Genomic DNA, 27,789 nt, shown 5'->3' with positions numbered 1-27,789 from the left:
GGGACGAGAACAGATATGTTGCACATGCAATGGAGTCGACGTGGACTTCTTTGCAGTTTCACAGAACTTGATGTGTGTTGTTTCATTTTCAAGTAAGACACACGAGACGCTGGAGGCTCAGTTATGTGTAATGTAAAGACTTTGCAGTGCCTTCTTTTCAATATTATTCAAATCGTTCTTCCAAGTACAAAAACGTACCTCCCACACTGCCGCTTCCTTTTTTGCTCGGACGCGCGCAGCTGAGGGAGGGAGCGCGGGGGAAGCGGAAGCGCGCTTTCCGTGGGTAGACGTTAGTTTCTAAGTCTTGGGAGTCGGGACGTTAGGTCAGATGACCAACCCGCGGATATTCTTTACCGCGCGTGCAAATGGGCAGTCCGTATGCGCGGTGAATGGTTACCTTAATATTATTACGGGTGGTTAATGTGGAGCTTTGTGTATTACGTATTTCCAGTATGTCCTGTTTTACACAAAAGAAATACTTTTTGTACTTTTTACACCATTTACATGAACGCTGATGAACATCAAATTACAATCAGCGAGAAGACGTTTTTCAGTGCAGATCTTCACTTACACAGTGTTTTTTTATTAATGGATTAGTTCGTGAAGTTCCTGACGACCTTGGCAGATAATACATGGATCAGCCACTTAGTGGGTTTTAATATACAAATATGTAGTTTTGTTTTACATAAATATTATTAACTAATACATTTTGATGTATCATTATTGGTTAACCACTTTTCAGCACATACAATCGTCAAAATCAGGTCCACCTTCACCAACTTTTAGACTACCTTCGTCCTCCATGACACTATCAGGACCACCACTGTCACCGCCTCTGTTATCAGAGAGATCACCGCTAACACAGACTGCTGTGCTACACGCGCGGCAAGAGCCACTAGCAGCTTGGTCATGTGACTTGGCGTCATGACGTCACACCTCACAAGCTTTAGGAACTAACGTCTACTGCTTTCCGTGTCTGGTTAGCGGACTGACAGCCAGCTGTGAGGGTACAACGACAACAACAACCTCCTGGATTTGATACACGCAACTAGATTAGTGTTGGTCTTCTAGTGATTATAATCGTTCATTATAGGCAGTTGTTAACGTGAGTAATCGACAGCACACAGCAACAACCTGTATCATCGGCGGTGTCTGTGCTAACTAGCTAGAAGAGCATTCCTCCAACATGAATCCGTTGTGTAGCAGATGTAATCTAGTCGTTTACCCCACAGAAAAAGTGAATTGTCTGGACAAGGTAAGAGCGTGACAAAATCATCTTGCTTTCTAATCTACTTTTTATAAACACACTTAATAACCCCTCTTTATTTTCTTCTCTAACAACGCTTGTATGTTTCCTGCTAAAATTGGACCTTTGCCATTTTTTTTTCTGAATGAACTGAACAGCCCATTTGCCCAGGTATTTCGCTGGCGAGGCAAGCTAACAGCTAGCTAACGTCTAGGAGCCGAGGGTACAACAACCCGGACCAACAACGAACATACTCCGCTATGTGTGTATATATATATACACACTTTTTATACGAGAAATCATTATTTTTTTCGGTGAGACAATGGCTTAAGGGTGTGCTGTTGATTTAGCCCAAACCAGCTTCCCGACATTCGAGCCTGGTCTGGGCCTGGCTGTCACGGCTGACGTAAAGAAATCGGATTGATAATGTTAGCTGAAGCCTCCAGCCTTTCTCTTAAAAAAAAAATACCTTCCGCTCTCGGGGGATTTAATCTTTACAGATAAAGAACTTTCGACTTCCTTTAGAGGATAGTATAGTTCCGCAACAAGGCTTTTTATGTATATCGCAGTTCAAGACAGCATGGACTGGTTTTCCACATGTCTGTGTCCAGTTCTCTGGATAATCCAAGTTAGGGATGATTAGTTCTCATTCAGAAGCAGCAGTATAATCTCAGCGAAGGTGGTAATCCCATCAGTTTTACCCACAGTGATTCTGTTGAGGTCACTAATTCACACGGGAGCAAAATTTGACCTAACACTGATACTGCACATCTTGTTCCCATGTTTCCTTTACTTCTGAGGAGGATCTGAGATCATAAGTACAATATTGCACGTATCTAATGTTATTGTAATCAGACAGTAACTTTGAAACAACCTACAGTATACGTACAACTTTTATTTTTTACCAGAGCAGAGCTTTAGGTAACTAGATAATTTTTAAGGGATGTTGAAAAAGGTATTGAAAATCAGTCCCTTTTCAGATGGGCTTATGTTTGGGGGTTGGCAAACAAGGAAGGTGGAGAAAAGAGCCTACAAAAAACATTATCTTGAGTAACTCAAGATAATGTGCTCTTGATTGGATGCAACTGCTCTGTTACGTGTATGTATGAATTGATTCATCTCAGAACCCCTGTTTCATCCCAAGCAGTCTAAGCTACCCTAATATTACAAGTCATGTTAGCATCTTAGAAATCTGTTATTGATGAGAACCAAAAAAAGTGCAGTCTGAATGTGCACTGGAATCTGGCCTGAAGCAGAGTGCATTCCACCAGACAGACACTCCCATAAAACATGCTCTGTCAGAGGCCCGCTGTGTCATCTCCCATCTCTGAACCAAGCACAGGAGAGTAGCCTGCCGTCTGTCTTTGCTGCCATTTGTGCATCAGTGCTCACAATTTCAGGCACACCACAACAACCTCCCTTTTTCTTCTCGTAGCGCAAACACACGCAGATGTTCTTGTTAGTTTAAAGCAGTCGAGGCCACAGTGGCTGAGGATTTTACAATGTGCTAGTCTAGCTCTGGTGAAAGCATGAGAAAATCGAGGGCACTGCTACTGCTGCATTGGTATTTTTGGCTATCGATGAACACCTTTAATTGACAGTGTCCTTCTTTTATGTCCCTTTGTGGAGAGGTTTAGCTACAGTGGATTGACTGTCAGCTGTATTCCAGTATAGCAGGGCTGGGCCCAGCAGAGGGAGTGGGTAGTAGAGCACATGTAAAGACAGGAAGTATATTTTGGTTGAGGCTCATGTTTAAGGCGGTTTTTTCTTCGTACTTCCCTTCTGCACTAAAAGAGTTTAGAGCTGCACATTTCCCCCAAATATCTATGGTATCTATCAGGGTGTTTATTTGTAGCTTGAATGAAAGACTCCTGTTTACCTACAGCCAACAAAGACTTATAACAAGGAATTAATACATAAATATTGTTTACTACAGCCTAGTATGTAACAGCAAAACTTGTCACACTCACACATTTATTGAAGTGAAATTATTTTTCCATGTGTAACTTTAGGATTAACAGCCTTTATCTGAACTTTGGAAGTGTGTATTTCTCAGATAAATTGAGAGATCAGTGTGGTTATACTCAAAGCTCATCTCTCACTAAAAGACTCTGCTAAAGTGTCTGTATACATTACTTCTATGTGCAGAATCTGTTTGTACCTGCTGGCCAAGAGGTACAGGACTACTGTACATCATTTAATATGATTTATCAATATTTAATGGTGACATACATGCCATCATATCGTAGATTATCTAGGGTAGTAAATGTCCTGCTATTTCAGTATTTGTATTAATTCACGTGTGTAAATAAACTAACTGCTATGTGCTGGTCGTTCTTATAAACAGGAATGAAGTACTGTCTTTGCTTCTAGGTCCTGAATATGATTGCATTTCCGTACATGATTAGTGTTTTATACACAACACTGGTGCAGTTTATGACTTAAGCTTTCACAGCTAGACTTGATTTGTGTCAATTCTTTATTATTTACGTAATGAATTAGCTTCAGTTTGGGAATCCTGGTTAAAATGTGAGCCCAATTGAGTTGCTGCCTCTAAATCTCACAAAATTACTAGGAAGGGGTTAAAGGTCAGAAGAGTAGTGTATTTAAATTGTGGAGCTCTGTACAGTCTTTATTGTAGGAAAGAGCTTAAACCATGCTCATCGAGCTGATATGGCAGTCATTTATAAGTCAAACAAATCTGTAAAGCTTCTTTTTTGCATGTAAAACATTGACTACACTACATGTAATCACCAAATTCCTTTACAGTTTACTGTATGTTTTAGTTCAATGCAAATGCAATAATTTCAAATGCTAAATAGTGTTGTGCATTGGATCTAATTTAAATGTGGAAGACTGAATTTGCCGTCTGACAGTACACTATACTGTATTTAGCAAGATTATTCTGAGTGATGATTCATGTTGTCCAAAGGGGTAAGGAATCTTTCCCCTCATCACGAGCCCAATCTCTTTTGTGATTCACTGTCGCGAACACACATTACACTCATAACCACCTGACGGGCTGACACCACAGCGAGCAGCCAGGTACTTCTCCTTTGTGCATTGTTATCAGAAAAGGAAGAAGTGCAAATGTTCTGCTAACCACCACAAACATATTCTAAGCTCTTGTTATTTTGCAATAAAATCCAAAGAACAGAAGCAGGGAGAAAATGTTACTCACTGTAATGGAAACCTAGTTGGAACGATTTGTGATATGCATTTATACAATGATTGGTGACAAGGTAGTGTGGTGACAAGTGTTTTGACGTTTCACCTTTACTTTACCCAATCTTTTCTGCTTGGATTTTTCCTTTCTCTCTTGAATGTCTCATTACTGTGATGCCGCATGTGTATGTTACTGAGTGCACATCAGTCTGAAGTGGTTTGGAAAGTGTGCTAAGTGCATACTCCACTCTAGTATAGTATGTCAATTCAAGTCAACATGCTTGCCAGAAAGTCCTCAGCTTGGGTTGAAATTAATGGTATCAGATAGGCTAATAATTGAACCGTGTGTTGTAATGAGTTAATTTCCTATATTAGCATCAGCCAGATGTAGACACCTTATCTTTAGGCATTCCTCCCTCCTCGCAGGAATAATCTTACGCACTCACTCGCACAGCTGGTGTAATTGTCAGCTGTGTTTGTGGTGGTGTGCTTCTTTCTTTCTTTTATATTTAATTTTTTGGGGGGAGGCTTCAAAATAAGTATGATTTTAAAGCCCACACAGCATCTTTCAAGGACTGGGCCTTATCAGCTGCTAAAAGCACACTGGTTTACATTGACATTAATTGCCAACAGTATGACCCAACAGTTAATGGGCAAAGGGATGTTCTTTGGTCTTAAAAGGTGCATGAAATACTCTTATGCTTAATTTGGTCAGATGCAAATTTATTTAACGTGCGTTATAATGTGTAGATATTTGTATTTGTGTACATATTTATATTTACAAATGGCATGCTCTACAAGTACTCAACCTATGTTTTAAACCATTGTTTTGATGGTTTGGTAAATATGTTGCTGTGGTTAGTTGGCCTAAACAAACAGTTCCCTGTTTAGATGACAAGCTAATGCTGACATAGGAAGTGGTTGACACTACAGACCCACATCATTTTAATGCCTTAAGCCAGGCTTTCAATTGTCTCCTATCCATCTGTAGTTAATATGTGAGAGCACACTCGGTTCAGGCTCTCACTAACAGTCATTCTGTGTGAACTTGGTTTCCCCATATAGCTGCAGGCATTTTTTTTGTCCACGCTAACTGGTATTTGGTTCTCAACTAGTGTGCTGTGAGACTTGACTGAGCATTTTTGCTCCTTGACTGAAGTCTTGAATCCCAGTTGACACACATACATTATAAACCGAGGCATAACCTACATACAGTACTACACTCATGTACAAACACTTAGTTATTAATCAGACACACAAATCTGCCCTTGAGCTGCACTGATGCAGGAAGACAGTACTTTTTTATTTTTTTTATTGGTGTTTTATTTCTAGGGCTCCGTCTCTGCAGTGTCCTCATTTTCCAGCTGACTGCCAGATCTTGCTTCGGCACCCAAGAGCCAAGGTTTCCTCAGGCTGCATAAGGCCAACTGCTGGATGGCCTCTCTAACACACATTTGGGATATTTCTTACTGAAACATCTGTTTGTCCGTTTCCTTTGGCATGTTATTTGTCTTAATCCAACACAAATTTCAGTCCAGACATAATACATTCATCCCAGATAAATGTATAGTCACAGTAAATCAATGTTTAGATGACAGGAGTGTTGTCATGTCTTGTATTAGAATCACATGTCAAGTAAATATATATGATCTTCATATGCACATTTGATTTTATATTTGGGAAACTGCAACTGCTGAACCAGATATGTATTCAGCCATCCAGTTGGAAAAGATACTTGGACTCTGCTATATGCAGACTGAACAAAATCTTACAAGTGTTTCTTTTAATGTGCCATAGATATATTTAAGTTTTTATATTAACAGTATAGTGCAAATGTGGACATGCACACCGTAACTTACTCCAAATGAAGCCCAAGTGATCATATTATTTTGTGGCTGTTTGCTTAATATTGTGAGACAGAGAAATTGTGAAAAAAAGGGCATGGTAAACTAGTAAAGGTGATGGGGATTGTGTGTTAGCAGGTTGGTTGAGGTTTAGGAATATTTTTGCTAAACACTTGAGTTCAGCAGACTTTGTTCTCTGGAATAGATTCAAGGTCAATGTTCTAGAAAACAACAGGCATGGCAAAGTCCGTGGTCAGCTGGCTCACCTTCATTCAAAAAACATTTGCATTTTCACTTCTCTATGGGGATAACATGTTAGCAGTTTATCACGTATACGCTGTTATCACAGATCTAGGAAAATAAGGACATAGTGTTGGAGAATATTATTCTGTCTTGCTGTTCTGCAAGTAGATAAACCAGACAGTATGCATGCAACGATGGCAGCCACCATAGCTGGGAATCAGCTGAAGCTAGAGGAAATGGAATCTGGCTGCAGAATGGTATTGTTTGTAAAAGGATTTGCTTTCGCAATAGTAGCCAGTACAACAAAGAGGGTGAGCAGTGGAGAGTGACACGATGTGTCCATCTGCATCTGCCTCAGGCCTTGATCAGGCTGTAGTGGGATAAGGAGTTAGCATTTGAAGGCTTGGCCCTGTGTGTTTGGCTGTGGATCACAGCTCAACTGAAAAGAGCTCATGCTCCTTTTCCACTGTGAGCCTTGTATTCTGTCTACCTCAGTACATTATTGCTGGCCCACTGCTATAAATGTCAGATGTATCTCAGCTGTATGTCAGACCAACGTGTACATTTACCTGTCTTCAATGGTCTGTTATAACCAGATTGAAGAGAGGAGGGTGTCATAAGCAAAATTCTTACTGTGTTTTGAGTTTAGTCATGTTTCCCTATATAGCGTTGTTCATCTGCAGGTTTCACAAACACAGTAGTCAACATCCTGGTGACTTATTTAGCCAGCTGTGTGTCAGTGTTGTTACACATGCTACATTACTGAATAGTTATCACTGTTTGCAGGGAAATAATACATTTTCCAGCATTACTGCCCTTTTCTAATCTTCAGAAGACTCACAAGTTAGTGGAATTAAACTTGCCTTGAGCCCATCATTGCAAGAGAGATATGGAGAAAGTGATACTGGATTTGTATGATGTTTATGTAAAGTTTTGTCCTCTATTTTGAATAATCTTTTCTGCATTGTTTGTTCGGAAGATTATTGTTAGTGTGTGGGCAAATGGTGTAAAAAGTGATAATCAGTGGGTGAAAGAATGAGAGGGATGGCAGAGTGCCCTGAGGCCATGTTAAAAAGGAGTCCTTCTTTCTGTCCCTTCCATTCTTTCTTTCTCTTTTAGTGTCTTTGCACTCCTCCCTTCCTTCCCTTGACGATAGCAGGAGCAGCCAGATCATTGCGTCGATCTCTGGCATTTTCTCTAACTTGCCCACCCCTTCCCTGCTCACTCCCTTCCTATTGCTCTCTCCTGCCTTTTCTTTTTACATTTCCTCCCTCCTTTCAAGGTTCTCCAAATCTCTCTGCCTTGATCCTTCTTTGAACCCTCAGGCCACAGATCAGCCCAGTGCTAGGAGAGAAAAGGAATAGAGGGTTGGGTAGGGTAGGAGGGTTGTAGTTGGTGAGAAAGGGCAGTATAGGAGAGAGAGGCATGGTCTTGTATAAAGATGGATAGGGGGGCTACAGAAACATGCAAGTCTATGGAGACGAACAGATGGACAGAGAGAGTAGAAAGCCGGCTTTTAGACCAAGGCTCTGCAGCAGCGACTGAAACCAGTCTATATATAAACACACATGTGAGTTCATAGTCTAATAATAATGGTGAGAAAATTAACAATGCCAGTTTAGATGGGGAAAACACAGATGCATACTTTTGCTATTTGCTTACAAAGAGTCACCAAATTGTTGACTAGGTAAAAGGGGATGTTGGTTTGTTTGTAACTGTTTAGTGAAAGCATGCTCAGACTTCTGTGTTTTCACATTGCTTTACTTTTTCTTCACAGTCACTGTTGATTTTGTCTGAATTAAGCAACTGGGCCTCTGAAACCTCGGGAGAATAGAAAGCAGTTCTGGCCTTACTCATTCAATTAGTTTTGTGCATGTGGTGTTTGGGCGTTTCTGCGTTTGCTCTCTCCTTTTGGGCATTACAATGAAATAGATGTCTCAAATATCTCCTTCCTTAACATTTTGTGTTCTTGTTATTTTACAGTACTGGCATAAAGGATGCTTCAGCTGCGAGGTATGCAAAATGACTCTAAACATGAAGAATTACAAAGGCTTCGAGAAGAAACCATACTGCAATGCGTAAGTTTTCCCTAATATTGATTTTATTAATTTATTTTTTGTACCTTACCAAGTGTTTTTAATGTTTTCTACTGGACCTAAATCAGACCATCACATGCATACTGACAAGACAGATTTTATCATTGTTTAAGAAAGAAAAAGGAGCCTTTTAAATGTGCCTGTTGCAACCAAACTCTGGCTCCACTCTCCATGTTCCGTTGTTTATCTGACTATTACAGCTCCTCCTTCAGAGAAAAGCCCTATATGTGGTGTGGGAAAGTGCCTACCTCCCAACTCAGTGGGCAAAAGAAGGGGGGGGGGGGGGGGGGTTATCAACAAAGGAAATTCCTTAAGTTCCTCTACAGTGACACAAGCGTACAATCAGAAAACTAGCATGTCCACTCACGCTCCAGCAAATACTCTCAGACTAAAGGCTCATCAAAAATCTATAGGAATTTCATTCTCCCAATATGTATAATCATTTTCTTTTCCTCTCTGTTTTTTGTGAGAGAAGCAGAATGTTTTGAGAAACAAGGCATTGCTTCATGTTCTAACAAGCTGTTTTGCATTTTTTTTCTGAGCTGCGTTTTTTATTGCCAGAGAAATAAATCAAGAGACTTTGTTATTTTCAACCCTTTTAGAAACTCTTGGGAAGTAGCTTGTAATCGGCTGTTTTCTGTAGAATTTGAGGGTAGAAGGAATAATGTAATGTTTTAAACACGAAAATAGTTTTACGTTGGTAATTGTCCTTATTTGGCAGCTGAAGTGTTTTTATTGTCAGTGTTTATTTGCTGCAAACAACTAATACATATATTCCCCATCAGAAAGAGCTTGCATTTCAGCTAGCCAACAGGCTTAGTCTGATTTCAAATGTTTCTTACATTTTTCCTTAATAATTAATCTTTTTTACCTGGCTCCATTAGATTCACCAAACAAAAGTCACACCAGTCAACATAATTGCACTTTTCTCTTTTGAAGTTGTAACAATTCCAACTTATTGATTTAAAAAGAAATAAAGCACACATTTTAAAATATTAGTTGCAGGATCTAATTTCCAGGTTACCCAAATGCATTGATTTTTTTCTGGAGTACACCAAGCTCACAGGTTAGTGGTTGCATCTGTCTTTATGTGTAAGCTTTACAAATTAAGTATTGGAACTTTGACAATAAGGAATTTCACTAATCAAAGGCCATGGCAGCAGGACATTGAACCATGAGCAAGACCAGGATGCAAAGATCATTATTTACCTTTTAAAAAAGCAGCTTCAGTGCTTTGTTACTGGCTTTTTGGGTTGAATTTAGTAGGATCAGTAGTGCCTGTGCCAGTGGTGTTAGATAAAGCCCACACCCATGGTCACTTACACAGTAGTCTTTGACTGGTATTTCATTTTTTAAAACATTAACTGCGTATACGTGCACCTAAGAAACCAGGTTGCTGGAAATCTGCGTATACATTAATTTAAAAATATTTCACATCTATATCAAGGTATTAGTCAGTTACAATAGCATACAATCCTATCATCCTTGTTTCCCTTCATCTGAAGTGGCTTTTTCATTTCCCTTTCTTACTATCGGTGTTCCCTCAGCTCTCAGAGCCAGCAGGAGAAAGACCCTTTAGAGCATGTTTACTTTGCCTCTTTCCATTTGTTTAAAACAAGCGTTGCTTGAGTAAATATAAGTGAAAGATCCTCCCACCGTTCTGTTATGTTTCTGTGAGATAACTATTTTATCATTACTCCTCTATAGTTGTCCTTAATAATTGATATGATTGATAGGTGTTGTTTGTTTGCACTGTACTCCCACCCACCTCTTCCATGAGAATCACATTCATGATTAGATGCTAGAGTCACAGGAGCAGATTGAGTGAGATTTAGGAGGGCAGATGTAGAAATGTTCATTTTTACCTTGAGGACTGCAGGAGCTATTGGTGAGACACTGCCTCTGGGTCTGTCTGATATTAATTTGGACACCAATGGGGTGCTATTAAAATCAAGTTTCTTCATTTATTGTTGTGATTTAAAGTGCCTGCCATTTCCTTTCCATATATCACCAGCTTGAATCATGTTTGAGAGCATCTGTTAATCTGTTGTTAATAAATAACCAGTCAAGATTAGAATTACTTTCACATTGTGGCATGACAAGGTTGCTTTCAGTGTTAGTCTGGGAATGGGATCATTGGATGCTGACCAACAGAGAGCCCTAGTCAGTAAAATATGAAATAAACTTATGACCTTCATTGTTAAGAGATACTGCCAGTTCTGTGCAGCATATTTCTTTGACCCATATTTTCTTTAATACTGCCTCTAAAATAATGTAAACCTGTGATGAGTGTGTCCTGATGACACAGTGATATAAATGCATACATGAAGTTCTTCATGTTATTGCAAAAGAGAAAAGACCTGAGTAGATGGATTTTCTGTGCAACAATAATAATGAAAAGTGACCCCTTCTTTAATAGTAAACATTGTGTTTTTTTGTGGATGGAGTGTAGCTGAAGCAGTGTAGCTAATAGTGGCCTAAACATTAGCTAACGCTAGCAAGCAAGTTCTGATGGATCCTATTTTAGCGATGGCTGCTAGAAAAAAAAAATGTTTATTTGAATATGTATTGTATCTCTCTGTTAAAGATTACAAGTGTCACTTAACATTAGCTGGAATCAGATTTGCCAACCCCTACTGACACACTCACTGGAAAGAATTACCCACTGTTAGCTGTTAGGGTAAGCAAATCTTTTGATGCCTATAAATATATCAACTACTAAAAATGTCTTCTTGCTGTGTTGCTGGGTGCCAGAATTAAAGGAGTCACAGCTTTTAACTGCATAAGCAGCTGCCCTGGGCACTCAAAAAAGTAGACAACAGTGGTTAACTATGATACTGTCTGTAGCATACACTTCATAAAGGATAAAGTTAATATTCACTGTTGTATGTGTCACCTACCATTATTCAGAAATGTAAGCATTTGGGATTGTTCTTGGAGAATTGCCACCGAACTCACCTAATATTATTCCTCCTATAGTTCACTAATTTCTGGTAAGCATGAAAAGCCTTCTCACATCTATTTTTATAACGGTCTATAATATTTCTATAATATAATACTGCTATAATATTTAACCTTGCTTAATATAACGTGTGAGCTACAAATATGAACATGTTTGATGATTGCGTCATCTTATTGCATTTAACCACAGTTGCCTTCATTTTTTTAACTGTCAGTGGCAGTTGGTATGAGATAAATATTCTAGTTAGAGCTATTCTTCGATTCAGGCACCCAACAATAAATGAATATGATATTTAAGTAGGTTATGTCGTTTTGGGTGATTAATGTTTGCCTCCAATTAACTTTTGTTTTGCCTCTATTGTTTTAAGCTGTGAAAGGGTCTATTCTTTGTTAACAGTATGTCCTAGTGAAAGCATGTAAATGGTAAAGGAAGAGTCACCAGTGACATGACAGATCAGCTTATAATTTTGTTGAAGGATTAAAAACTGTTCACAGATAATGGGACAGACCTCAGTACATAGATGGTGTGCTGTGTTGACTGTTTCCAAATTGGAAAGGGGACTTTTTTGGGACATATTTATGATGGTAACCTATGTACATGATTATGATATGTTCCATCTGAGTGATGCCTTACAACTTCCAGGTCCCACAGGGCGAAGCCAGCAACAGCATCTCCTGGTCCCACCATACAAACAGACCTCTCCTCCTGCACAGTAGGCGGTTTGTGTATGTGTGTGTGATTACACATGCGTGCCCACTTCACTCCTCCACCCAAACCGTACCTCACCTCAAGTTTGATCACTCTTGGTGTCCACAGGGCTAACTGCGTTTGTGCATGTGTCACCCACTCCCGGCTGTGACTTATTAACTTGTTGTACAACCAGACAGATAGATTTAGTGTTATGGTGACTCACCTACACCCTCAAACAGCCATGAAAACACAGGCATAGATGCACAGATAGACATCCATTACAAGATCTCCTTGAGTCACTAAGCTTATATCTGGCACACTATTGAATGTTTGGTGTTTCCTGACCGTTAGATGCAAGCACTGTTTCTAAAGACACATTGAAGATGAGAGGAATGCTGTTAATACAGATGGGGGTTTGGTGGCTTAATGGTAAAGCATTGGGTTGGGATGCAGAAAACAGAGGTTTGAATCCCACCCCACCAGGTGTGGCCCTGCCCAGGCACCAAGGGCAACCCCGGTAGCGGTACCAGGCCCAGATAAATAATGGGAGGGTTGCGGCAGGAAGGGTATCCAAGGTAAAAACTCATGCCAAATCAACGTGCGGAAGAAGTTCCGCTGTGACGACCCGTGAACAGACAAGCCAAAAGGCCCTGATCTTTTGTTGTTAACACAGATGCTGGTTGTGATGTCGCGTTCTCGGGCTGTGCACAGTTTGGCTCAGTCAAGCAGGGGTTTTCAGGCACTGTGATGCTCTGTGAAAGATAATGTGTTTCACCACAAACCAGACACACCCAAAACCAAAAAAAAGGAAGATATATGATTAGTTTCCTTGCTCTGATCTAAGGACATTTTCCAGGAAAGCGATAGCCCCACTTTGTATGAATGGTCGCAACCAGCAATGGCACAAGACTTTTTTTTTTAAATGACAAAAAAAATGGAAAGACAGTGGCATGTCTTAATACCTAAAACTCTTTATGCCTCAGCGATTAGATACCTTACTTACAACAGTAAAAGTCTAGATTAATTTGCATTGTTGGTTAACTTGTTCTTCATCTCCTAGCAGTAAGATAGTATATAGCACATGCCATTTAAGGTAAATGAGTGCCAGCAGTTGTAACAAGACAGAGTGTGCACAGACCCATATGTGTATGCAACTTCAGTCAACATTTGCTGTTGCTTTGGCTCAAGAACTTTGCTTTGGCTCTCTTTTTAAATGATCCCTGAACCTAATGTGAGGCTTGTCGACCACATTTATTTGTCATTTTTTCTACACCCCATAATCATGCAAATACTATTTCAGTCTGTCTACCCAGTTGTCAAGGAAACATTAAACATATTACCTAAATGGGTTACCCAGAGGCATGGATAGTAGTTGATTTTAAAGGTCCCCCTGTGCCTAAAGGCAGACTCAGAGCTGCAGTCCATATGAACTGCTCTTCTTTTCCTACTCGATATGAGTCGTGTGTTTTTGCCGACATAACGGCTGCACTGAATTGACAGGAAGCATTATTTGTGAACCTGAATGCTGCAGGTGTGCAGGAGCCTCCAGTGTATAAAAAAGTGACTAATGCCTTGCACACGCAACAACATACAAGCGCACACACACCATTGACAAGGATTTAGGTAGTCATTAAGTACACATGTAATGAATGGCTTTTGGAATGATGCTTCGCATGCTGCATCTGTGAATATTTGCGTGCAAGTTGTGTTTATGCTTAATTGTGAACAGTGTATTTATGTTTGTTATATTTGTTTTAGGCAGAAGATTTTCTACTGAGCAGTTATGGGCCTGAACTGAATCAAGAATATTCCCAGAATCTATTCAGAAAAAAGACACACCTTTAAACTCTGCTGAAGGAGGTCGCCCATGACATCATACAAACTCACCCACTGTCTCATTGACCCAGTTGCAGTCTGTTGCATGCTGTTTCTTTACCTTTTACTCCAATGGGGCTGGGCCTGTGTGTGTGTGTGTGTGTGAGGGAGGGGGGCTGTTTCCTGTTCGTTTCTTTTATCCACATCTGGTATAGCCTGTCTCCAGAACTCTGCAACCCCCTAAAGAGCTTCTGCCTGCACTTCCTCCTTTTTATACTACTATTTAGCCTCCTGTTGACAGAGTATTGTGTGTTATACTGACATGCCTTTTGTCTACAGGCGCTCCTAACTCAACCTCAAGACTACCTTGAATAACAAATGCTCCCTCTGTGGGGCCACAGACTGCACACTGCTTGAGTTATGCTGGTTTGCTCTTTGAGCCTAGTCTTGAGCACCACAGTGTGCGTGTGAGTAAAAGCTGGCATCTGCCTGTGTGTGTTTAGTGTGTACTGACATTCTTTGCTGTTTTGTGCTTTATTTCACAGACACTACCCCAAGACAAACTTCACCTGTGTGGCTGACACTCCAGAGAACCTCCGCCTCAAACAGCAGAGCAAGATGCAGAGCCAGGTAGCTCTTTATGGTGGTAGCCACCCATTGGAACAATGCATATACCAAAACTTAGCTGTAAAAGACACAAAAATACACACACTTTGTTTGCACCTTGGCATTCTTCAAATTAAGTACTGAAGTATACTTAATTTAAAAAGCATGGCTTGGGTTTAGCATAAAATTCATCTCTGAGTAAGTACATGTACAAAAAACTTTTAGATAACAGTATCAGTCTAATTCAGACTTATTTTAAACTTTCAAGATAACTGCATGCTCACAGCTTTAAGACAGACCAGAGAAGTCAAGCATGAAATTAATTTACAGTGAATAAGTCAGAGACTTGAATGTAAGGCTTGGGGCTCATGACCATTGAATTTTACTATAATATGTTGAACAGACAAAAATTTATTGCCAAAAACAGAGATAATATTGCTATTCATGTATAGATTAGTATATTACACAGCATCAGAGATGAGCGATCCTGATGCAGGAATTTTATTACAAAGGTTTGAGTATAAGGCAGAGCTCTACTGTTATTATTTCAATATTTTGTTTTATCCAAGCTTGAAAATGTACTAAAATACTAGTTCTCTTTAAATCCTATTAGAAATCAAGTGAAGTTTGGAAACAATAAAAAGGACCTTGCTTAAATCTGTTTCGCAACACTTTCCATTTCCTTTTATTGCCAGTTTAAAAACCATACTTGTCACACCAGCAGATTGGCTGGTTAAGTTTTCACCAGGGTTTTACTTGTTGACATACTGAATGCTAATTCCACAATGTTAGAAACAAAAAATAAACAGTATTTAGTATACCAATTCTGGTATTCGCACACCTTCTGGACTAACTTGTTTTATAACAGTGTAAATGACAGTTGCACCAGGGATTGTAGATTGTTTAGCTTTTTACACCATCTTACCTTAGTAATGCTTTGCTTTTCTAGCTACTGCTGTTTGGCCAGCTACTGATGCATTATTGTTTTCTCTGCGTTTTATTTAATTGAACAGCTGTTCCTGAGGAAACTGCCTGAGCAGAGACTAAAATATATTACAAGATATACAAAAATATCTATCTGAACTTGATATCAGCTAGGTCAGCCATGTTTTGTTGCCTTAATAAAGATGCTATGATAGATTTGTAGAGACTTAATCGTCAACGAACTTTAAACTAGGTAAACTTTGAATGCCTTACAATACATCTGGTATAAAATATTAAATGATGCTGAACTAGTCAGGCAGACCTCAACCTTGAAGGATGTAATTTTGAGGTTTCACTTCTGTTATTTGCAGCCCAAATGTGTGGTCTGTGTCTTCTAGGGATGGCTATAAGTGTGATCACTAACATAACCAATCAAAGCAGTTTTTATTTTTTTTAGTTCTAAGAGGAAATAAGGGAAAAAATGCAAAACAAGAGTCTTAGCATTGAGCGGAGGAGAAGGAGTAACCCAGAGAGTAGGCAGGGCTTATCAAAGAAGGCACATAAGTCGCCGTATAACAGTGTCAGTGTTCAACAATTTAGATGAATCTGAGGGGTGTGTTTGTATGTCAATGGATTTTATGGGATATTGGGGTGGGGGTGGTGATTATGTAGGGATTGAGGGACAGATGGTGTTTTTCTACATGGACTGTGCATCCTCACACATACTTAGCATAAGCATATACTAAAAAATTTCCTAATGGTTTATCATGGACACTAGCCAAAATTATAAGACACAAAAAGATGTTTTTGTGACATAAAGGTTTCAAATGACCATGAATAAAAAGTGGCCTATGTGATATTTCCTGTTCCTCCTCTAAAGCAGTTGAGCAAGAGCAGTGGTCACAGTGGACAGGAAGTAATGATTTCAAGATATTGAAGGAAATAGGTCTATAATTACAATATATTATAAATATATGATTAAAATATTCCCTTTAACAACAGGACAGCGGTTTAAAGTAATCAGGATCTTCTCTTTACATGAATGGACCAAATTATGCTTTAGATTACAGAAAGTGTAGACATTTTTTTATAAGGACTATGCTGCAACTTAACCAGACACCCTCAAAGCAGGAGTGCTTTTTACAGAGGCTAATGCTAAATTACAAAATATTTAAGATGCAAATGTTATTGTGATATTGTATGCACAATAATGGAAGTGCTTTTGTGCTGGCATTAGAAAGTTGAATGTGTTTGTGGAGAACTGTGGCCATCTAACCCTTTCCCACTGGTTCTGCGTTGCTACGGAAACCCTATTGCTATGGTAGCAGTGTAGAGGTTTGTCACACCTCATTACAAGACTTTGTGGAGGGAAATAAAAAGAAACAAAACAAAGAGGGAGAAATGTAGAAACTGGAGAGGTTGAATTGGGGAGGAGGAGAGGTAGAGCAATGAGGTGAGCATGAACATGGGCGGGGAGAAGCAGGAAGGAACCAACATAGAATATGGGTGGAGTACAGTATAAAAGAGGAAGAGATAAAAGTGAAATCCCCAGAGGAAGGAAATTTGGAGGAATGCAAATAGAAGCAGAGAGAGCGATTATAATGAGGAAGAGCTCATGCTCCATGGGACAAATCTGTTGCTGTTGAGGCAGTAAAATATGAATGAATGAAGAAGCAGGCCAGAGAGAAGGGAGTGTGGGTGGGGAAAGAAAGCAGAGGCTTGATTGGAGGAGAAGACGATGTGGCAGACAACCAAAAACACAAAGGAAGATGGACCGAGAATTAAAATAGGGGGAGGATCATACGTTGACTGACTTGAGCAAAGTGAGATAAACAAAGATGCGTCACAGGCACATTTATCTTAATGAGTTATCTTTCTGGCAGACTTGAGAGCCGTGTATAATTTCGATTGAAATAAACTACAGTTTTACTAAATTTCTCAGTCAATGTCACCCTAGAAGCTACAGTAGATATCAGATTACATAATACACACACATTATCTATGAATCGCAACCGCGTCATGTCAGCAACCTTTGTAGTTGGGTCAGATATTATGTAGATTTTGAGATGATGGAGGGATAGATTTTTGTTTTATGGTAATGGATTGTAAAAGGAAACTCCATTCTTGGAGGAGTGTGGGAAATTAGTGGAGTCACCAGAGAGATGCTAATAAGGGTTTTGTGTTGGGAGATGTATTGCAGTGATTTGTGATTATTGTCATACCATAGCTCACAGGGACAAAAAAAATAATGACACTGTGCAGTAGTGAACACACCCATTAAAGATAGAAAGCAAAGGGGGGGAAAGTAATGGCAACAACTGGCTTGTGATGTCACTAAACATCAACTGTAGTCAGGTGTTTGCAAACCTGGAGTCCAATTAATGAAACAAGGATTGAAGTGTGGTTTAGATCTACCTTGACTTATAAAACCACTTGGTGTCAGTTTGCTGTTTACAAGCAGCATCAGCTGATGTGAACCATGCTTCACAAAAAAAGAGATCTTAGAAGACCTGCAATTAAGCGTTCTTGATTTGCATGGAAAGGGTCATAGAGTGATCTCAATTACTTAGATATTCATCAGTCCAAAGTTAGACAGTTTGTCTATAAAAGGAGCAGAGATGGTATTGTGGCTACTCTCCAAAGAAGCGGGTGTGCAGCCAGGGTCACTCCAAAGGCACAGCGCACAATGCTCGACGAGGTAAATAACAACCCTAAAGTAAACGCTAAAGCCCTGAAGAATTCATTTGAGCTGGTTAAGTTTCTGTTCATGAGTCAACCATACACATAACATTGAACAGTCATGGTATTCATGGTAGGACACAATGGAGGAAGCCAGTAGTCTCATTAAAATTAAAAACACTTTGTCAGTACTGTTTGAAGAACACAGCACTGTTTATGGTGTAAAAATAAATTCACAAACCAACAGTAAAGTGCAGTGGAGAGAGTACTATGGTTTAGGTCTGCTTTGCTGCTTCTGGTCCTGGATTTTTTGCCATTGTACAGGTGAAAAGAAATTTAATCAAAGTGTCTTACATGATAATATCAGCGTAACTGTCCGTAAGCTAAAGCTCAAAAAAAGCTGGGTGAGTAAATCTACTATTGAATGGCTTCAGAGACATCCTCCAAATGTGCCTTTTGGGGTGGTCCAGTCAGAGTCCAGATCTCCACCTGGTAGAGATGCTGTGAAATGAAACGAAGAGAGCCATTCACAATATATGACAATATGGCTGAGCTGAAACAGTTTTGTTTAAAAAAATAAATAAATAAAAGAACTTGGTGTATGTATAATCCACTGCTGTAGGAAGTGCCTGCTTAAGATTATTTCTGCAGAAGGTGGTTCAACCAGTTATTAAAACACTATTACTTTTTTCACCATTATTTTGCATGTTTGATGGGTCCATTCAATAGGGACATGAAAGATCATGACTTTGTTTTATCGGTTTAGAAATGTTGTTTGTTAATATTTTACATTTCATGACCAATTTTATGAAGAAAACCAGGAAATTGTGAACAGTGCTAATACTTTTTCTTAAAGTTGAATGTTGAGTGGCTCAGATAGGGATGAGTCAGAGTGTGTGGCAGTTTTTTCAGTTTAAATACAAAACCTATACCTGACATCCTGTTTCAAGTCTGTAAAGTGGTGTGAGTGGTTTTGGGTTTGAGGGCTTGAGATCAGCCACAGCTCACTAGTGAGCAGGGGCTCCTTACATTGTACTTTCTGATATGCATCTGACACTACATGGGCTGGACCTTTCCTCCTCTGCCTTTAGGGTCAAGACAAAGTGGGAACGCCAAAAACACACACAGACACACACACACAGACTCTAACGCTGCTTCTCATTCTGACCATATATGGTTGCTGCCACGTCCTGTATGCAATGCTGTCAGTCCTCAGCAAACAGGAAGTGAACATTACCACAAAAGACTGAGCAATATACATAGGGCCGGCCTTACTTTGCACAGATACACATGCGAACACACACTCACAAATGCTGGCAGTGCTAATGTCAGTCAAAGCTTATGTATTAGAAATATCAGTATGAGAAATGCTATGGCATGCTCATACAATCTACACTTATTTCACTTCAACTAAACTGATAAATTAAAAACATATAACAATGTATTAGTAATAAAAGGCCAAAAAACTCGAGCTAATTTAGAATCACTTTTATGGTTTATCTCTAACAAACAAATGTCTCCATTATTTCAATCCAGTTTTTTGTCCAGCATGGATTTCTTTTTTCTTACATTGACACAAGTTGATTTTCCAACTAAATGTCGTGAAGTTGTTAAATACAAAAAGAAACTTTGAGACTAGTTTCAATGTCACAGTGATGCTTGACAGGGGGAACTTTTTAAAGTTTCCTTATGTCAAAGTATGCTAACATAACATAACATTGTTTGTGCAGGTTCTCTACAGGGAGGATTTTGAGAAGAATAAAGGGAAAGGGTTCAGCGTGGTTGCAGACACACCAGAGATGCAAAGAATTAAGAAAACACAGGACCAAATCAGCAATGTGAGTACCAGCAACACTAATTGATACGGCACCTCATTTATAGTAATAAGATTCTCTGTAATTCACTTTCCAGATCTATCCTTCTCTGCTGCTCTACCCTGCTCCTTACCCTTAGCACCTGTTACTGATTTGCCATTTCTCTCTAAATACAGGATAATTGTATCTAGTGTTACCTTGTGTCTCGTCACTACTCAAGTCTGCAAGAAAGGCATTTGTTTCCTTGTGAAATATACTTGTATGCAAAGCATACGTAATACACACATCCAGCCCTGCACCGGCCTAGCTAATGGTATAATTAGTGTGGATGGTGGGAGATAATTACTGCTTTCATGTGAAGAAAGATCTTGCATGTCTGACATCAAGAAAATCTGCAAGACAGAGAAATATACACATATATTATGTATTTATGGGTGCACACACAGGCCACATGAAGATGACAAGTGCTTTATGGTGTGAAAGATTCAAGCGCCTTGTGAAGGGTTTTTAGCCAGACTGATAAACAAGACATCTGCTTGCAATCAGTGTGTCATTCACAGCCAATCATAAGGGAACCACTCCAGATGAATGCTACATCTTCCTCTCTTTTGTTCTCTTCCCCGGACACTGAGAAACAAACCAGTTTACTCAGCGCTCTCTACTGAATGTCTGCAATGCAAAGCCTTTCATTAATTTCTAGTCTAGACTCGTCCCTGTTTGCTGTTTGTTTCTGCAACACTTGATGGACTGTCTACCATTTCTTGTCACCTTTCTCTTGTCTAGCAGCAACAATTTAGAATAATCAGACAGCTTTAGTTTAGCGGCAGCCTGGTCACTTCCTGTTTAAAAAAACAAAACAAAAAGTTAAAAATGCCACATGTGCCATCTGTTTGTCCTGTGCCTTCTAAACAAACTAAACAAATTATCTCCCTCACATACTCTCACTTAGCATATTGCACTTGAACGGCCACAATGTTCTTTCAGTCACTTCCTTCACTGTCTTTCCACAAACACTCTGTCATCCCATTCACTCTGTGAATACACTCCTCACTAATGCTGCCAGCACAGTGGGTTCTTTGAGTGAGCGTGGAAGCTGGAACAGAATTAGGATTGTAAATCTTGACTGAGGCACTGTGAGTCAGTCTGTTATCAGCTTGTTAATACGGGGTGTGTGTTATTTAGTGCAGTCACTCAGTTTCATCTGTGTAGCCCTGTTTAATGTTGGAACACTGAATGTTGCCTTTGTGAAACCATGCTGAAAAGGTCATAGGTTAATTATGAACTCTTTCAGTTACACTTCAGTTCACAACAGATTTGGAAAGCTCTTGCCAGAATGTTCAGTTACATTTAAGATAGTATTCATGTTTTTGGTATGCTTAGTCATTTGAACCCTCCTCCTTGTCCCTCCTTTTTCTCTTAAATTTAGCTGGCTCATTCTCACCCCAAGCATTTAGGCTTCTAGTTAGTTCCCTTTTTTCACTTCACCTGCTCTTCCTGATGTGTCAGCAATGGTCTGAACACATACAGGCACACACACACACACAAAACACACACTCACTCACTCTTCTTCTGGGCATTGAGATGTCATTTCCTCTCAACATCAAGCTGCTTCCTGAGGCTTTGCTGCACATAGTGCGCCCCACCTATCACCACAAACATAGGTCTACTGGAGTGCAAGTGGGAGACCTCTGGTGCATAGAAGATGAACTACATATTGTGGCGTTATGTTCTTTAACTGCTGCTATTTCATTACATTTTGATCATATGTTTTAGTTTTTATCTGTTCAACCTAATTACAGCAACACTGTATAAACTTTTGCCTGTATTTAAAAGACACTTCAGTGTCCCAACCCTCTGTTGTGTAAAAAATCATATTTTGACCTAAAAACTAATTGATTAATTGTTTATCTTTCTATCTACTTATCTATCCTGTTTATTCAGGTGTAGGCTGTGTTTAATGATTGAATTAATTAAGTTCATCAATAATACATCTGGTTGAAATAATTTTGATATGCAACCATATATGCACTATGTGAATAATTCTACACCTCCTGTTTCCTACTGGTATTTATTCATGTATTTCATTTCCTGGTAGCAAATTTGCAAAAAAAAAAATTGCTACCGCATTTAAAAAGTTCTTTAGAAGCCTTGAGATGGTTTTTGTTTGTCTCTCATAGATTAAGTACCATGAGGAGTTTGAAAAGAAGAAGATGGGAGGAGATGCCCCACAGCAGCCAAGCCTCCGCAGCCCAGGTAATTAAAACTCATCCCCATACATATACTTTAGCTGCTTACTAGTATATGAAATTACTTGGCATTTAGACTAATTTTTTACATTATATTTACATTTAGTCATTTAGCAAATGCTTTTATCCAAAGCGACTTACAAGTGAGGTACAAGGCAGCAAAAATCTAAATCAAGAAGAAAACATCAAAGCGTTTAGTAGACAGAAGCGGCAGCTGTAGTTAAAGTGGTAAAATATCCCACCAGAAGAGAGCCAGGTTTATGAAAATCTCTTCAATGAATCACTTCACCCCATTTCCAATAAAATAATAAACACCCAATAAAAAAAACCTAAACTATCTGTATGGCTGATGAGTAATGTAAGTAGGCGAGTTAACATCATGTGTGAGTTGGGAGAACATTAATCCATCCTCCATTATCTGTTTAAAAATATTGGGCAATTTTGTTTTCTAGGAAAAATAAACTAAACATTGTAACTGCATTTTCCTTTAAGCTAATTGCCATGTCTCTACTTGGCTCTATCCCTGCCTCAGACCTTGGAGTTTCCTTCACACCACTCAGGGATATTACTTATTCACCATTTCCTCTCTCATCTTCATTCAACCTTAAGTTATAGTATCATTTCTGTAGAAATTTCTCCAAAATGTCTGTATTTTACAATTAAGTGGAGCACCCTGTTGGCAATAAAGTTAGTCCCATAATTCCAGTGTCCACAGTTTGAGTTTGTCTTCGGACCTTTCTTTGCACTTCCTTTGTCCCCCGTCCTTTGTTGTTCACTGTCAAATAAAGGATAAAATACACCACCCAAAAATTCTGATATTGCACAATCCAGAATTCAAAATATCCGATTGTTTGCTCAAGCTCAGATCCAGCAGGTTTAAATAAATAAATATGAACATAACTTCAGAACTTAACTTGATGCATTTTGAGGCAAGTAGAGTATTTGGCTATAAGTATGTAAATGACCTGTATCCTTGCTGTTTGCATTTACACAACTGGTTTACATTTATTCACAGAAGGGCATTGTTCAGTAGGTTGTGTAACAGGGAAATCAAGAGCCATCAGTTGCATGTCTTAGCTTGTTCTGCTATTTAATTCCTCACGAAAAAGGTCATGCAGACAAATAGTCCGCCTGGTATTAACATAAATTTGGATTGAAAAGGATTGAAATTCATTTTCCTCCCCGAAACATCAGAATCCAAATTGCAAAAAATAAGCTTGCTACGGAAATGCAGTTCATCTACTTAGAAGAATTTGAAAGTATGTTTATAGCTGAATTCACTTCCTTCTCTGTTTATTCAGCATCATACCAGAGCCCAACAGGCTCCCAGAACTTCCACTATGAGACTGCTCCTGAACCAGTGCGCCCGGCAGCCACAGGTCCACCTCCCAGTGCCGGGGTAAGTTCTCTATTTGTCCTCCAAGAATGAGAAGATATTGTTGCAACATTTTTCCACTTCTGAATTTAGATAACTGAAATTAATAATTGATTGATTGAAAAGCAAAGTTACCATCAAAATTATCAAAATTACCTACATTTCTTACATTAAGTACTCTGCAAATGTAAACTGAAAAAATTTTGGGTAGTGGACAGTTGACAAGACAAAATAAGACATTTGAAGATTTTAACTTTGGCTTGAGAAAATGTGGCCTTTTTTTTTTTTTTTTTTTTTGATTTTTAAGGAGAAAAACTGTCTAAGAAAGGATAATTCTGTTGTGAAAATAATCATAGTAGGTTGTTGTTTACTTTGCAGGGATCATGTATGGTTAATGATTTACAATAAAGACACACGTCATGGCTTTAGTTATTTTAGTAGCACCATTGTTTTTTTTTCTTGACAATTGTAAGAACAATTATTAGAAAACAAACACATATTATTTCTGCTGTAGCTTCTTTCCAGCAGAGGGTAACTGTAGCAGCTGTTTTAGGAACTGACTGAACTGTTTCTTGCCATCCACAGAAGCGATACAGGGCAGTGTATGACTACTCTGCTGCCGATGAGGACGAGGTGTCCTTCATGGATGGTGATGTGATTGTAGATGTGCAGCAGATCGACGAGGGGTGGATGTACGGTCGTGTGGAGCGCACCGGTCAGCAGGGCATGCTGCCTGCCAACTATGTAGAGGCCATCTGAATAAGAGGGAAAGAAAACGAAGTAGAGAAAAAAAAAGGAGGAGGAGGTAGAGAAAAGGAGGGAAAGACAGAAAGGAAAAGCCCAGTGCCATCTCATGTCACCTCTAGCCGCTTTCTCTTGATTTTGCTCTTGTTCTCGAATTTGTCCTGTGAGACCCTGAACCCACCTCTCCTTCTGCATCCCTGCTCTGCTCTCACTGTCTGTCCTCCTCTTTCTGTCTGTCTGTCTACCTGCCTCTTGGTTCATCTGTCTGTGCCGATGTTTGTCTGTGTTTGAATGTCCATCATCCGCTTTATCTTATCTCCAATCCCAGTCTTAAAAGACAAACTCACTGTTCGTCACAGTATGTCAGGGGTCATTCCATGTCCCACAGCTCCATCCTAGCTACAGTACTTAACAATCCTGACATCTTGCAAAAATAAAGAAGATAAAAATATCCATCGATCTATTTAACCGGTTATTCTGTTTAGGGTTGTGGGGGAGATAAAAAAAATATATATATATATATATATATATATAAAAAAAAAAAACCATAAGTCAATCAACACAGCTTTTGTGGGAAAGTTTGAAGTGTAGATGGGTTTGGCATTCATTGGCCCATTTTGTTCTTCTTTAATTTTGCAGCATGTTCCTGGCCAGACTGGAAACACAGTGTAGAATCTCAGTCAAACCTAAGCTTGAATATTTTTGACTTGTGAACATTCCTTTAACCTCTAACTCTGTTGCACCAATCAGCCATTTATCAGTCTTAACGAAGAGGTTTTTAATATATTTATATAGAAAGGCACATCTCGCCCGTTTTCTGCTCAAATAGGCACCCTGTTGTTGTGCACTGCATTGAAGGTATTGTATAACTGGCATTGTAGCCTAACTGAAGAGCACCTCCTGACATTGCCTTTCTCAGGTGTGTCAGTTACAGGAGGGATCAGGGACTAGTTAGGGGACATTATCAGTACATCTCTTGAAGCCACACTGAATACATCAGCTCATTTCGTGTGAATATACAGTCTATACACCCTTGTTTCATTTTATTTTAACCTGATTGCCTTTAGGCCTGAGAAAATCACAATCTTACAGTGGTAAATATTTGGAGAAGAGAGACGGGAACACGCCAAGTCCTTCCCCCTTTTGCTACAAAATCACCATACAAGAAAACACATTTATTAAAGAGAAGGCCAAGCACAACTCTATATTGGGAATGTCTTTAATTTTAAACATATTCCCCTGTTTCTGTGAATTAACATTCCAGTCTTTTTTTTCATTTAATGTAATTGAGAAATTGCTGGCTTTGGTAAATGTCATTTTTTTCATACTTTTCCTTAGTTGCCTTTTCTTGTTATTGTGAAATGCATATTTTCAAAAACAAATGTCATTGTATTAAATAAATAAACCAGCAACTCAATTTTTCAAGACTTCTGTAGGGGCATTGATAGATCAGCCTGGAATTTCAGATTAGATAGTGCTGGCAAAATGTTTGGGGAAATCAGCCAAACCTGCATGTTCAACATGCTCTTACGGCGTTTATTATTCTTAAGCTTATTAACAAGAATAATGTTAAAGAATGCCAATAAAAATACATGTGAAATAAAGTTTTATGTAATGCTTAGGACATTTTAAATATCCATAAAGGTTTTTTTTTTTCATGCATCTTGCAGACTAATCCCAAAATTGTTGACCATTTTTAATATTTGATTTGTGAATCAAACGATCTACTTGATTTGTTTTGTTTGCTAAGATGTAGTTAAAGTTGTTTGATAAACAGAAAATCAAGCTTTTAGGTTTCTGGCTCAGAAATGTTGCATACTTCTGTATTTGCTGCAAGGACCTTATCACATTTAGAAATTTATTTGCCCATCTTTCAGTGGTGTAAATAATCAATTTGACCTCTGACCATACACAGTCCTTCCCCGTTTCTTGCTGTTTCATCCTCCCATGTGATTCACTGTGACTGTCACAGACATGAGCAATCAGGGCAGTCCATTTTTAGGTGGGTTGGGGGCGCAAAATATTTTCAGCTTTATTTAAAAAAAAAAAAAAAAACTAAAAAAGGGAAGAAAAAAACAAGGCTCTCACTATGTAGCTAGATGCCATTGTACAATTGTATATGTATCATAAGGTAAGTTAGGGAAAATGTTTTTACAGGTCATGGTGCTCTGGAAAGTGACTTACCTGCAGAGGAGTGATTCATATTTTTCAGTAATGTGGCTGAGGGTAAAGGAATATAAGTTTAAATGGTAATTTGGGGGGAAATCCAGTGTGGTGCAAGTTGATTCAAGACATTTTGCAACTTTCTAATGTGATAAACTGTGACAGCGCTGATGAAAATGAATCAGAAACCTCAAACTGGGTTATGGGTTGCCAAGCAGCATAGATGAACACTGTACAACATATATGTCTGTGTTTTACATTTACCTCTATTTGACAACAGGACAAGTGTATTTGAAAAGCAGATGTGAGATCAGAAAGTTTAGAGTTCAGTGCTGTGCATTTCTTTTGGGTAAACTGACAAGTTTGGGTTGAAGTGAAATGATTGTTGTTCCTGGCTTATGATGATGTTTGGTTAAATTTAATTAAATAACAAAGCTAGTCTCAAATTACATCCAATCCAAGCTCTTTTGGAGGACTGTTTTAGTTATAAGTTAGACTGGTTTAAATAAAGTGGCAAAAGCCAGCGTTGTTTTTAGTGTGGCTGAGGATGCATTTGTTATGGCAAAATCAAATTTGAGCATGTGATGATGCAAGTGTGCGGGGCTAAGGGTGACAGAAGGCTGCGATCCAATTCTCTCAATCGCCCAGTCTGTGAGGCAGGGCAAGTTGTTTGTGTGACCTGAATATTAGTCAGGCGTTAACCTCTTTACGCCCAATACTGCTCTTCTGCTCCGGCATTGGTCATCTTCTGAACTGTAACGTCCTACCATAACCCCGTTTCCATTCAGTTTCACTCTAGTATACTGTCCTCCTATCTGCTGAGATGCTTCTTTCCTTCAGCCTTTATCATAGGCTACAGAGCTTCTGATGAATCATCCCCTGCTTTTATGATACTGGTTATATACTGCGGCGTGAAATATGTCATCTGCAATTGCAGGTTTAGAGTTTGGACCAATTTTGCGCATTCCATCTTATATTGTTTTGGTTTTGATATAATTTTGTTATTTTTTAAAGAAAAAAATAGATACCATATGCAAAAGTACATGCACATGTATTCAACACTCACACTGAATACATATTCATAATTAAGAACCTGATATCATCTCCTGTTGTCCTGTTACAGCACTTCAAATTGTACTTGATTCTGCAGATTCAATAAAATGTCATTTTTCTCAGA

At 39.0% G+C, this 27,789-nt stretch overlaps 1 protein-coding gene across 2 annotated transcripts; it reads left to right on the top strand.

Moving 5' to 3' along the window:
• Positions 1-941: 941 nt before the first annotated feature.
• lasp1 (LIM and SH3 protein 1) lies at positions 942-27,789 on the top strand. Of its 2 annotated transcripts, none has more exons than XM_067476287.1 (7): positions 942-1,255; positions 8,482-8,576; positions 14,607-14,691; positions 20,001-20,108; positions 22,262-22,337; positions 23,632-23,729; positions 24,291-27,789. In XM_067476287.1, exons 1-7 carry the CDS (start codon positions 1,187-1,189, stop codon positions 24,462-24,464), a joined length of 705 nt encoding a protein of 234 aa, XP_067332388.1. In that variant the 5' UTR covers positions 942-1,186; the 3' UTR covers positions 24,465-27,789. The 2 variants fall into 2 exon arrangements, with proteins under 2 accessions (XP_067332388.1, XP_067332387.1); XM_067476286.1 differs by lacking the exon at positions 942-1,255 and adding an exon at positions 7,945-8,068.

The sequence above is a fragment of the Channa argus genome, chromosome 15 (genome assembly GCF_033026475.1).
Source record: "Channa argus isolate prfri chromosome 15, Channa argus male v1.0, whole genome shotgun sequence".
NCBI lineage: Eukaryota > Metazoa > Chordata > Actinopteri > Anabantiformes > Channidae > Channa > Channa argus.
Note: the sequence above shows the minus strand (reverse complement) of the source record. Positions and strands in the feature narration are given on the sequence as shown.